General features: G+C 43.2%; 1 protein-coding gene across 1 annotated transcript in view; it reads right to left on the bottom strand.

The window, feature by feature from the left end:
- The window catches only part of ZFAND5 (zinc finger AN1-type containing 5), an 11,345-nt gene extending 3,820 nt beyond the window's left edge, over positions 1-7,525 (bottom strand). The window contains 5 exon segments of the mRNA XM_017861704.1: positions 1,752-1,855; positions 2,462-2,573; positions 2,985-3,144; positions 6,204-6,340; positions 7,433-7,525. Coding sequence (XP_017717193.1) covers positions 1,752-1,855; positions 2,462-2,573; positions 2,985-3,135 — 367 coding nt within the window. The 5' untranslated portion in view covers positions 3,136-3,144; positions 6,204-6,340; positions 7,433-7,525.
- Positions 7,526-13,277: the final 5,752 nt, after the last annotated feature.

Raw genomic sequence — 13,277 nt, 5'->3', positions numbered from 1 at the left:
GAAAGATTTTTTTTAAAGCTTGCTTTTATAAAAGATCGGCAAACATAGTCTTTAGAAACTACTCCAGAAGTTCTGATTTTAAACTATTAAGGATTCCACAGGCAGAACAAGAATCTTATTTAAAATGTGCATCCACTTTGGACAGAGATAGCTTCTACAAAGAGTCCCACCGTTCCTCCACCTAAAAAGTGCTTTAAGTTTCAGGGTACACATGTCATCAGTAAAATTTCTCACAATGAACAAAAAATAGCAGTTTACTATACTAAAGCCCACACTGCCACTAGTTCTTTAAACAAAATACCAAAATTTACATCTACTTACATATAATTCAACTACACCCCAAATTCTATGAACTCAGGTTTTAATATTAATCCAAATGGTAACAATAGCAAATTTATATATGCAATACTGAAATTACTGCCCAAATAGGCCAGCACCAATGCTATTAGCATATAGATAAGCTTCTACAGCAAGCTGGTTTAACGGCAATTTTCTCTAAAACTCTGCCCAAATTTATAATTCAATTGCATTAGCAATGAATCTACCAGGAGAATTAGCCTAATATTAGACTAAACGAACAACATTCCACCTACTGCTACTGTGACAATGTTAAAAGTTTTTCCTGATGTCATGAGGATAAAGAATAATCTATGGGAATAGTTGTATGGGGTAGAGGGAAAATGTCAGCCATTTCTTTGGCCACACCTGAAAAATGAACTGTGGCTCCCAAAACAAGGGAAGGGGAAAGAAGAAGAAAATGATACAGAAAAGGCAAATAGCAGTGAACCACAGAATGCCTACTAAATAATAAATGCAGACTAGCTCTAACCCAAGACTATTCTTCCAAAGTCAGAGTAATTTTGTATTTAAAAAACAAAAACAAAAAAAACCCAAAGGTATCATGGGCACACTACTGTGGTCAGCTTTTTAAGGATGGAGCTCATTTCAGAATGCCAAATATAGATTCACCTGCCAAACTTCAGAATTTGGCCTTAACTTTGTAAGATTAACACAATAAACAAACTTGACTGCTGTTAGCAAAAGCCAGCCTCCAAAGCAGATTGTATAACCACTGACACAATTTTTTCACGACAGAAGTTTTATATTGCATTTAATCAGCACTCTGCCAAAAAAGAACAAATTGATCAAAAAAGCTATGTGCATTACATAAAGTACAGAAATCTTTTTGTTCTAGGGCCTAGTACAGGTAATTCAAGTCAGTCTTCTTGCACCATTAGGGCACTTCTGGTTGTGCTATATAAGCAAAGTTTCCAAAGTCACCACGTCTCATGAAAACCAAAATGCCTTTCCACATTGACTTTTAAACTCCCACAAAATATATGACAGGAATATTGCACTTCAAATAAGTTTTAATGTTCAAATATGTTGTTTTACTTAAAGTTTTCTACAACATGCTGACAATATCAAAACTAAACAGTTACTACTTGTAATTATAAAATTATTCTTTATGACCTTGAAATTTAACTTCATCAATTTTTTAACACATCCAATCTCCAGATTACAGACTTTGCCCATTATGCACATGAGGATAGTGTAGGGGATGAGCAGAGAAGAAACTAACAATAAATATGACTATTTTACACTTCAAGATACTCTTCAAGATACTTTTAAAAGATGGTAGTTCTTTGCTTGGCCTGTATTTTATAAGCTCTCCCTCCTCTTTGGTCCTTCAATGGGAAGGAAAGAATGCACTATCAGATTCAGAACTGAACGAGTATTAAATGACATACCTGGCTCTGACACCTCTGTTTTCGGGGTAGTTATTTTGTCCTCTCTTGAAATGCTCATTTCTGTCATTTGCTGAGTTACAGGCAAGGCAGCCACAGGCACATTTCTATTTGAGTTCAAGCAAACAATTTTTAAAGGTGTTAAGGGTACTTCTTGAGACAATGATTAAGTTGTCAGTTCAACTTTAAATTATGTAATATTTCCAAAATGAATAAATGGAGCTAGATAACCTAAACTTTAAAAAATACTGGATGCCCAGCATAAATGGTTGAGAAAAAAGTTTGATAAATGGCTCATCAACTCGAGGCTGCATTTTGTATAGGTTACTATATTCTACAACCCACTAGGGATTTTTAGCTGTGCCTGTAACTTGTTTAAGGGCAAAAGAGCAGCTCTGCCAAAACACTTTGTTTGGCCCAATAAAATAGTCTACAGTCTCACTTGACAATCCCTAAACCTCAATTACAAAGAAATAAAAAAGCACAGCATTTCCAACACAGTATCCTTGAGGGGGTTAAGGAGTAGGTTGTAATATACATCTTTACTCAATGACTTAAGAGTCATGTATTAAAAAACATGAAATCCTCAATTCAGCAACAATGCAAAGCCAAGGGCATCTTCTTATATATTAACATCCTTATTGTTGGACTAGTACAGACATCTTGATTTCCTCTTTGTAATATCATAAAGACTCTGAAATGTTCAATCTTACCTTGATTTTTCAGATGTGCTGCCAGCAGCACCTTCACAGTTGTTTAAGCTAGTGTCTGCTCTCTGTACAGATGCAGAATCTGAGGTAGGACTGTTGGAACCACTAGCTGTCCCTATTTAAAAAAAGGATTTGTAAGGAACAAATGAACACTACAAAAACTCACTTAGTATCAAGATGTAGTAAGTAACAAATACTTGCATTTAATTAGGTTAGTGATATAAGCATTCACTGTGCTGTAATCCTACACTTGAGTGTCCAAACAAAAAAATATTAAAAAGTCAATCTAATGAACACAAGTGTGAAACAAAATAACCTCAAAAAAGAAAACTGAAAAGCTAGAAGATGCTTGTAGATAGTCATTCATTCCTGATCAGTCATGTCAAGCACTTGGGCTGTTGCTTGAATTTCAAGCTCTTGTCAGGTGTTCTCTCCATGGGCTTTCAGCATTCTCAGCCCCAATTCTTGGTTCTATATTTTCTGTCCACCAGTTCTTCAAATGTGTTTTCCCTTGGAAATAACTTACCCATTGGGCTCATTCTGCCACTATTCTGCTGCCTCTGAAGATGTTCTTTGTAGCAAACTGAACACATTCCATTTGTCCTAGGATTTCCATAAAAGCCACATCCTGTGCTACACAGCATGGGCCCCGGGGTCTGGTTAGTCTCCTGAGCCATATTTTTCTGCTACAGACGAAACAAAATTTCAGAAATTAGCGTTATCACCAAAATATAGTCTAATATAATCATCAGTATACCGCTGTAATTTCTACACAAGTTTTAATAAAAGTCCAAATTCTGTTAATCATTAAAAAGGGTGGGCAGATTGGCCGGGCGCGGTGGCTCAAGCCTGTAATCCCAGCACTTTGGGAGGCCGAGACGGGTGGATCACGAGGTCAGGAGATCGAGACCATCCTGGCTAACCCGGTGAAACCCCGTCTCTACTAAAAAATACAAAAAAACTAGCCGGGCGAGGTAGCAGGCACCTGTAGTCCCAGCTACTGGGGAGGCTGAGGCAGGAGAATGGCATTAACCCAGGAGGCGGAGCTTGCAGTGAGCCAAGATCCGGCCACTGCACTCCAGCCCGGCCACTGCACTCCAGCCCCGGCGACAGAGCGAGACTCCGTCTCAAAAAAAAAAAAAAAAAGGGTGGGCAGAGATAATTATCAATATTTTGTTGCCTTTATAAAAGGCAAACTGTTTTAGCACCCTCCTCAAAAAAAAACCCAAAAAGAAGTTTTATCAATTATTAGGATATTTTCACCTATCACTATTCTTGGTTTCAATTTATGAAAAAGGTCTGCTCTCAGGGTTATGTTTTAATCAATTTGGGAAACTGGTACCTTTAAGTTACTTTTGACTCTGCTGCACTACAGGCAGACCATTTCAAATGCTTTTACTTAATTGGCTAATCACAATTAATCACTGACTCTTGATATTTATAGGTGGTTCTTTAAACTGGATGAATAAAGCTTTCTTAAAACTAGCACCTGTACATATTATTGGGCTTCATCAGTAATTTGACAATTTTGCTGAGGCAGAGCATCCATACTTTTTAAATGCTGAAACATCTTTATATAAGGCTGAAAAGAGAACTCGTAGCTCTTCCTGCTACCTTGGCACCAACAAGAAAGCTCTTTAAAAATTTAGAGTCAGCTGGTTTACGAAACTCCTTTTATATTCTCTGAGGTTTGAGAGTATGTTAAAGCCAGTGCCTAGGAACCTGCAATGCACAAATTATGAACCAGATTTCTCAGCCAAAGGCACTATTATTTTTAACAAGTGCTTGTCTTCCTCATACCAGAAAATAACCATCATTCCAAGCTCAAATTCAATATAGTAAAATAAGTCAATATATATACATAACCTTTAGTAATGGTTAATATTCAATGCTGGGTTACCAGAAAAAGCTTTACATAGCAAGCATTTGTTTGCAAGCAAGGGTTTGCTTTTCTAAAAGTCTTCTTAAACGCTGTGCTAAATTTATTAATAAGTTTTCCACTGGATGAGAAAATATATATTCAAGAAAAATTATTTTAAAATAAAGCTGTGGAGGGTTTTCATGTCATCTTAAATACGTATAAGCTTATGTACAAAAAACATATGAGAGAATTTGCCTAAAGGAAAATTTGTGTGCTGTAACTTGTCACAGTCATTTTTCCCAACTACTACACTAGAATACACTTTATAGTTGAGTTATTAAAAAATGATGTTTTAACAAGTATTAACTACCAAAATTAGAAGATGGGAGAAGGGGACTAACCGATTTGGACCTGGCCAGAACCCTGGTAATTATTCCCCAAAACATTTTACCGTCCGTTTTGTAAGTAAAAGGGCACCATACAAATATTAAGACTATCTATAGCTTGTAGAGCGTGACCAAGATCCACAACTTACTTTGAATAATAGTATTAATTTAGTTGACACTGTCTCTTTAAATATTAACTGGAATTTAGCTGACTCATTTTGGAGTAGGGTAGTGTAAACATTTCAACATCACTTAGGAAGTTTATTAATAAACATTTTCAGCTGGGTTTTTAAATGCTGAGCATAATGGGAGCAAAAAAATGCTTTCAAATGATAAATATGTATATATTTGCAAGCCCACCATACACAAAACTGTTAGTTTTTGCCCTATGCATGAAAGTTGGGTATTTCCTAAAAGCAGTTTAAGTGCTAGCTCACATTTTCTACACTAAGGTCCAGTCTCATCTGACATTGGCTTTAAAAGCAAACTGGCTTAAGTTTAAGGCCAAGTGATCAACCTACATAAGTACTTTTAGTTAATCTGATTCTTAAAATCTTTGTTTTAGATAAATAAAATGGAGGCTACTCCATCTAAAAAAAGATTTCACACTTTGTGATAACAAAGTATTCCAACTTTCCTTCAGAGAACATGTCTACTTTCATTCCATTATAAATAACCTTCAACTGCGAGACACACAAGAAGCACCAAAACATGAGTCTTCTACATGGGTTCCCATCTTTTATATTTTTTTCCCCTAGAAAGCCAGCTTTTAAATGCCATCACATGTGCAGTTTGCTTTAATATTTCTCAGAAGCTTAGATCACATGGGAGGGCGCTTCAGCCTGTCACAAGGCTGCAATGTGACAAGCTGAGCTGGATGGAGGCTCTCACATAAAGCCTAGTCAACAGGGGCCTCTGAAATCAGCTTCTATTTATATCTCAAAGCCTGCCAACTCCTACACAACCCCAAGAACGAAGGATGTAGCGTTCATATATCTAACATAAGAAAACAAAAAAAAGGGCTGCTAATTTTTTCCTAATGTAGGAAAAACTACAGAACATTCTTAATCTAGAAGATGAAAGCATAATCACTCAAAGCTAAAATGGTCAAGGTTGTTTATAAAAAACTAAGCACAGTGGAGACAGCGTAAAAAAGAATCCTCATTTAGTGAGGATTTAGGGGATGAAGTGGGGGATGTGTGTTCCCATTAGGTATTGCATTTCCCTTCTTGTAAGTATTTTAGAAAAAAATACCATTACTATTTATTGACTTTAAAGTAATTAGAAACTTGAGCATGCACGTGTCAGCTCTGTCAGGTAGAGCTAGAATGCACATTTTATAAAGTTTATGGCTTCCTCTAACTTACAGCTTAAAAAAAAAATCTGAGTAACTGAACAATTCTCCAATTCCAATTCTAAGCAAAGAGCTTTTACACCTATGGAATATAGTTCTTCCAGGTGCACATGATGTGATGACACGGCATGAATTCCTACTCACCTGGGAATTGAGACCTGAGTTCAAGTCTCTAGTCTGCCACTAAGCCAGTGACCTTGGGCAAGTCCTTACTTTCCAGATTTCAGTTCCCTCTTTGCCAAATGGAGTAGGATTGACTTTTAAAGGCTCCTTTTCAGGGCCTGGGAGATAGAAAACAGGACAGAACTACAACAAATCCTTAATTTTTTTAGGGGGGCGTGGGGAAACATTTTAAGAAAAAACTTTGAAGATAAAATTGCAATATTTTCACCAATCGAGTTCTGAAAGCCTACTTTTTAAAAAAATCCTAAAAATAAGGAGTAAAATACAGTCGTTTACGGTTAAGTCTGTATCTAAATCCCAGGTTTAAGCACGGGGATGTGTGACCTATGTGTTCCTTTATCTTAATGATCTCCTTAGATGATATCCTTAGGTGACATTCAATCAATAAAGATAACCCGACCCTTCCCCGAAAACACAGCTCCACGGAGTGCGTGGAAAGCGAGCAAAAAAATTCACGTTCATCAGCCTAAATGCACCAAACAAAGGAGAAGGTGCTCCATTTCCTCCATGAAAACGGATCTCAGGGTAGACACCCAGCGACGTGGAGAAACCCAAAAGACGACGCCGCAGAACCCCCGGCCCCATGTTCCAATGGGTTTTGGAACAAGTTCGGATCCCACTGATCCCCCCACCTCCCTCCAAGCAAAGGCCTCACTCAGTAAAGCCCTGCAGGGCCCTCTCCGAAAAACCACTGAGTCATGCAGAACAGCAGCTCAGCAGGCCCGGCCGGCCTTTCGCCTGCAGGCCCCACGCCGATCCCCGACCCCGAAGGGCTCCTCTGAGGGGAGAGCTACGGGGGCTACAGCGGCCAGGGGGCGCGGCCGCTGCCTCGGCCTCTTTGTTTCTCTGGGTCGCGGCGCCCACGCCGGGCGCCGCCGCCAAGGGCGGCCGGTCGGGAGGCGAGCGGCCTAGATGCCTGCCCCGCTGAGGCAGCACGCCGGGCATTGTTTCCCGACCGTGCTGTGGAGCGAGCCAGGGACGCCAGGAGCCAAGCCTCGGGCCACGACGACAGAATGACGCCTCCGTCTTTGTGCTTCCTGGGCTGGCGGGCGGGCTCCCCTCCCCCGGACGCCGCCATCCGCGGCCTGCTCCGGCTTCGCCGTTGGCCCGCGGCGCCCCGGTCCCTTCACTCCCGCCCCCGGCCCGGCAACAAGCAGCCCGGCTCCCGCCCCAACCCCATTATCACTCACCCTGCGGGGGCCCAAATGCGAAAGCCGGGTTCGCGCGCGAAGCCGGCACTATGAGGCTGGGCCGAGGCCTCCGGGAAGGCTGAGCGGGACGCCCTGGTGCCGCCGCCGCCGCGGGCCGGGAGCGGGTCGGAGCCGCAGGCGGAGGTGGCGCCGCCGCCGCCGCGGGGTCTTCCTTTGTTCCTGCAGCAGCGCCGAGCGTGGCCGGGACACGCCGGAGCTCGGGAAGTGGGAGGAGGGAAGCGGGGGGGGGGCGCCGAGGAGGAGGCGGAGGGACGACCGGACGCCGCAGCGGCTAACGCTGCTCAAGGCGCTCGCCCGTTGTCGTCTCACGCCTCCACAGGCCGCAGGTTGGGCGGACGAGGAGGGCGAGTGGAGCGCGCGCCGCAAGGCCTGGGGCCGTAAGGGCCCGCTGATGGCACTGTACGCCGCTCCTGCCACCGCCGGGGAAGCTGCGCGGCTCCCCGGAGCGAGCAAGCCCGCGGAAGAGATGCACACAGCTCCGCGTCCCGGCCGACTAACAAGCTCGCTGCCCGCCGCCCGGGCAGTGAGGGAAAAGAGGGAGAGGGGGCGGGACCCGTGCGTCAGCGAAAACCCCGACGGCGGCGGCGGCGGGGAGCGCGGTGACGTCCGGGTCCGAGGCCACGCCCCCGGCGCCCTGTCAGTAGGTCCGGGAGGCGGGGCCGAGCTGGGTTGCTGTGCATTCTCGTGGAGCCTAGCCACTGGCCTGGCGGTCGGCCCCTAGGGTGGAGCTGGGAAGAGCGAGTCCTGTGGAGGATGTGTTTCTATTTTTAACCCAATTGTCCGCCCTCAGCCTCACTCCTTCGGATTTTCTCATTCAAACCCGTTTTTCGCCATCCTAGTTCTCACGCTTTGTCTCCAGCCGTGGGCAGACATTCCCTCCCCCGAGAATTGTAAGGATTCACCCGCAGAAAAGGAAAAGAACTGCCTTATGGCTTCGAGGTCTTTTCTGTTTATGAAACCTCCTCACTCCCCACACCCATTTTCAGCTCCGAAGTCCAGCCCGAGCGTGGCCCTGACGCGGCTGGCGGAGTGCGTTCGCTCGCCCAAGGTCACGAGGGGTTGTGCGGTGTGAGGAAACTCGCGGCTGCCCATGGCTGCCAATGCCCCGGCGGCGCTGTTCTGAACAAACTGTTTTGGCCATCCTGTAAAAATCCCTGGAAATTGACGATTCCAGCAAAGCGTCGTGAACTGGGAAAGCACCAAATGTTCTACTCAAATGCCGCAAAGGGACAAAACAAGCTAGATCTAAGGCCCAGATCAAGCGGGAGGAGTAGTAGGCTTGCGGGAGGAAGTTCAAGGGGGGAGGTACTAGGCGGGCAGTTCAGGCACGAGGCACAGGTTCCCCATGGGTGAAAGGATGACTTACTCGAAACAGTGGGAACCTTTTCAGAGCACAAACAAAAAATATTTTCAGCTGACCCCTCCAAGTGACTTTCAGTTCAACTCAAAATAACAAAATCACTAAGTTGGAAAGGACTTCTGAAATTTTCTAGTAAACTACGAATAGTCTGACGAATACATAGAAATGACGTTTAGGGCTTATATTAGCCACATATAGAAGGGAGAAGAGATCCCTTCAGTGTTTCTCAAAGTTAGTAAACAAAAAAAAATCACCTGGGGTGATTAAAGATTCCTACGCCTCTCCCCTGGATATGGTTTTGGCTGGTCTGGGGTGGGGGTGGGGGTGGGGTCGTACTGCGCTTCAGGTGATCCTTATTTATAATCTGTATTTGGGGGAATGCTGTACTGATAGCTTGAGCCAACACTTCCAAATCAAACAGTTCTCCGCCACAGTTAGCAAAGTACCTGGAGCGTAACAACCTTTTATTTTGTTTTGAACAAATTTGGGTTTATTACTGTGATCAATGTATTAGAGATTTAAGTAGTTTGGGTCACTGGTCCCACGACCATTAAAATTTATTTCCTTAAATTAGTAGATAAATTGGTAAAAACAAAAAACAAAAAACAAGCAGCTACCATTTACAGGCCATTTTCAGTGCCAACTATTTTCCATTTAGGGTCTCATTTTATCCTCACAGTAATTCACTGAGATAGGTACTATTGTCACGTCCCTTTCTGCAGATAAAGGAACAATGACTAAAGAGGCTTGTCCAGGGCACTGAAGGGCAGGGAGGCAATGGAGGTGATTACTATTGAGAACAAAATAACTTAATTTTTTTTTTTTTTGCCCTCTAGAACTGGAGTTATAATGAGTGAAACAAGATAATTCCTGAAGAATACTTTAAAGAAAGTCTAAGGGTAATGAGGCAAACTCATTATTGAATAGTGTATTCCATAATATTATGTCACCTTCTGATAATTCATCTTCTCTATCACCCATTTATAATTTTATCTGAGACTATTTCAACCAAGAATGTTGCAGGTATTGGACCTAAACATACCAAGATTCCTTTTTAGCAGTTATTTTCTAGTGGTTCTCAAACTGTGGTCTCCAGACCAGCTGCAGCAGCAGCACCTGGGAACTTACTAGAAATACAAATTCTCAGGCCCCAGCACCAAACCTGTGGAGTCACAAACTGGGGATTAGCACAGCCATCTGTGGCTCAATAAGTCCTCTAGGTGATTCTGATGCGTACATAAGTTTGAAAACTATTGACTTAACCCTACCATGGCGTCAGGTGACCCCTCTTTTTTTTCAGATGGCTCACACCACATGAAAGGGAAAGGTTTAAAAAAAAAAAAAGAAATCGTCTCATATTACTAGTGTAACAGATTAAGGGATGTACTTCTAAGAAGGTTTTTGTTTTATTTTTGTTTTCTTACATTTTAAATTTTCACTTGGACTCCAAAGACAAACTGAATTGTTAAACACGGAATATATAATAGAATGCTTCTAATATAACATGCCAACGGGCTTTACTCTATAGTCATTAGGGAAGGTCAACTTTGACTTGAAACCAACCTCTGTAAAAAAGATAATGAGCGCCGGGCGTGGTGGCTCACGCCTGTAATCCCAACACTTTGGGAGGCCCCAGGGCGGGGTGGGGGTGAGGGGAGCGGGTCTCGAGATCAAGAGGCCGAGACCGTCCTGACCAATATGGTAAAACGCTGTCTCTACTAAAAAATATACAAAAATTAGCTGGGCATGTTGGTGCGGCCCTATAGTCCCAGCTACTCGGGAGGCTGAGGCAGGAGAATCACTTGAACCCAGGTGACAGTGGTTGCAGTGAGCAGCGATCACGCCACTGCACTCCAGCCTGTTGACAAAATGAAATTATGTCTCAAAAAAAAAAAAAGAAAGAAAAAGAAAAGAAAAGATAATGAGCAAAGTTGGTTGTATTCAAAATGTGATATTGGTTAGGCGTGGTGGCTCACGCCTGTAATCCCAGCACTTTGGGAGGCGGAGGCAGACGGAACACCTGAGGTCAGGAGTTGGCGACCAACCTGGCCAACACGGCCAAACCCTGTCTCTACTAAAAATACAAAAATTAGCCTGGCAGTTGGCAGGTGCCTGTAATCCCAGCTACTAGGGAGACTGAGGCAGAAGAATCACTTCAGCTGGGGAGATGGAGGTTGAAGTGAGCCGAGATTGCGCCCCTGCACTCCAGCCTGGGGTAACAGAGCGAGACTCTGTCTCAAAAAAAAAAAAAAAAAAAAAAGGCCGGGTGCAGTGGCTCACGCCTGTAATCCCAGCACTTTGGGAGGCCGGAGTAGGTGGATCACGAGGTCAGGGGATCGAGACCATCCTGGCTAACACGGTGAAACCCCTCTCTACTAAAATACAAAAAAAAATTAGCTGGGCATGGTAGCCGGCGCCTGTAGTCCCAGCTATTCGGGAGGCTGAGACAGGAGAATGGCGTTAACCCGGGAGGTGGAACTGGCAGTGAGCAGAGATCACACCTGGCAACAGAAAGAGACTCCGTCTCAAAAAAAAGAAAGAAAGAAAGTAAGTTTTGCACATTTGCTACTTTCCAGGCACTCACTTAACTTGGTGCTAGAATATACATTTGTGTGAAAAAAAAGATGTCACCCTGTTCTTATGGATCTTACCGTCATGTGGGGGAGAAAGATATTATCATATAATATATAATTATGAACTGGTAAATATTTTAAAAGAAAAGCACAGAATGCTATGGGAGCGTATAACCAGTCATAATGGATCTTAAAAACTCACCCAGGTCTTAGTTCCAACCATCCCCATGGCCAAAGGAGCCAGTCTTATTTCCTTAAAGTAGGTAACCTGGCAGTCTGCTTAAGAACTCAGGTAAAGTCATTGCAGGTTCACTTACATTTTTCTTTGTAAAGTAGGGATGACTTGGAAAGGGGATTGCTGATGGGAGAAGAGCAAATGTAATTAAGTTTCTTAGAAAGTGAAAACTGGCATCCCTTAAAAATAGCAATATAAGTTATTAGTCCACTGTAAAATGTAAAATACCTGAAGTTATTTTATGTTGACATATAACTTCCTATTATGGAGACAAGAATTGCTGCTATGATGTTATTATAATACTCTGGTCATGGGTAACTATTCATTTTCTGTCTGCGCTTGAGTAGAACTTGGTGAAGCACAAAGCCTTTTCTGGGGTCTTAAAAACTTTGGATGTGGCCGGGCACGGTGGCTCACGCCTGTAATCCCAGCACTTTGGGAGGCCGAGGTGGGTGGATCACCTGAGGTTAGGAGTTTGAGACCAGCCTGGACAACATGGTGAAACCCCATCTCTACTAAAAATACAAAATTAGCCAGGTGTGGTGGCAAGTGCCTGTAATCCCAGCTACTCAGGAGGCTGAGAATTGCTGGGATCTGGGAGGTGGAGGTTGCGGTGAGCCAAGATCACGTCATTGCTCTCCAGCCTGGACAACAAGAGCGAAACTCCTTCTCAAAAAAAAAAAAAAAAAAAAAAAAAACCCCACAAAACTTTGATGTGTCACTGGATGTTCACATAGTGCCCTTCCTCCCTTTCGTTCCCAGCCCCTTCCCAGATTTCAAAGATCGAGATAAAGAGACCATTTTATAAAAGTATTTTCAAAATAATTGGCTAAAAGGATTACAGTATTGTATTTAGAGCAAATCAACTAATTAAAAAATTAAGGCCGGGCACACTGGCCCACGCCTGTAATCCCAGCACTTTGGGAGGCTGAGGCGGGCAGATCATGAGGTCAAGAGATCGAAAATTAGCCAGGTCCGTGGTGGCGGGCTCATGTAGTCCCAGCGACTCAGGAGGCTGAGGCAGGAGAATCACTTGAACCTGGGAGGCGGAGGTTGCAGTAAACTGAGATTATGCCACTGCACTCCAGCCTGGGCAATAGAGCAAGATTCTGTCTCAAAAATAAATAAATAAATAAAAGAAATTGATAAAGCAAGTAGCAATTTCATTATTACACAGACCTTTTAGTAAATTAAAATTCTTACTTATTTTCTCTGAAAATAACTTGATCCAAGAATCTTCAAATAAAGGACATGGATATCTTACCAGATTAGAGAAGAAGAAGAAGACTTTCTGACACAATCTAGATACTATCAACCTAGCATTAAACAATTTTTCAGACTATTTGAAAACCAAAAGCCTTTATTGTTTTTAATTTTATTATTATTTTTTTTTTGAGATGGAGTTTCGTTCTTGCCGCCCAGGCTGGAGTGCAGTGGCATGATCTCAGCTCACTGCAAACTCCTCCTCCCGGGTCCAAGCAATTCTCCTGCCTTAGCCTCCTGAGTAGCTGCGATTATAGAAGCCCGCCACCACCCCTGGCTTTTTGTGTTTTTAGTAGAGACAGGGTTTCACCATGTTGGGCAGTCTGGTCTCGAACTCCTGACTTCAGGTGATCCACCTGGCTTGGCCTCCCAAAGTGCTGGGATTCTGGCGTG

This window comes from Rhinopithecus bieti, unplaced genomic scaffold, assembly GCF_001698545.2.
Source record: "Rhinopithecus bieti isolate Rb0 unplaced genomic scaffold, ASM169854v2 scaffold_62324, whole genome shotgun sequence".
NCBI classification, from domain to species: Eukaryota; Metazoa; Chordata; class Mammalia; order Primates; family Cercopithecidae; genus Rhinopithecus; species Rhinopithecus bieti.
Note: the sequence above shows the minus strand (reverse complement) of the source record. Positions and strands in the feature narration are given on the sequence as shown.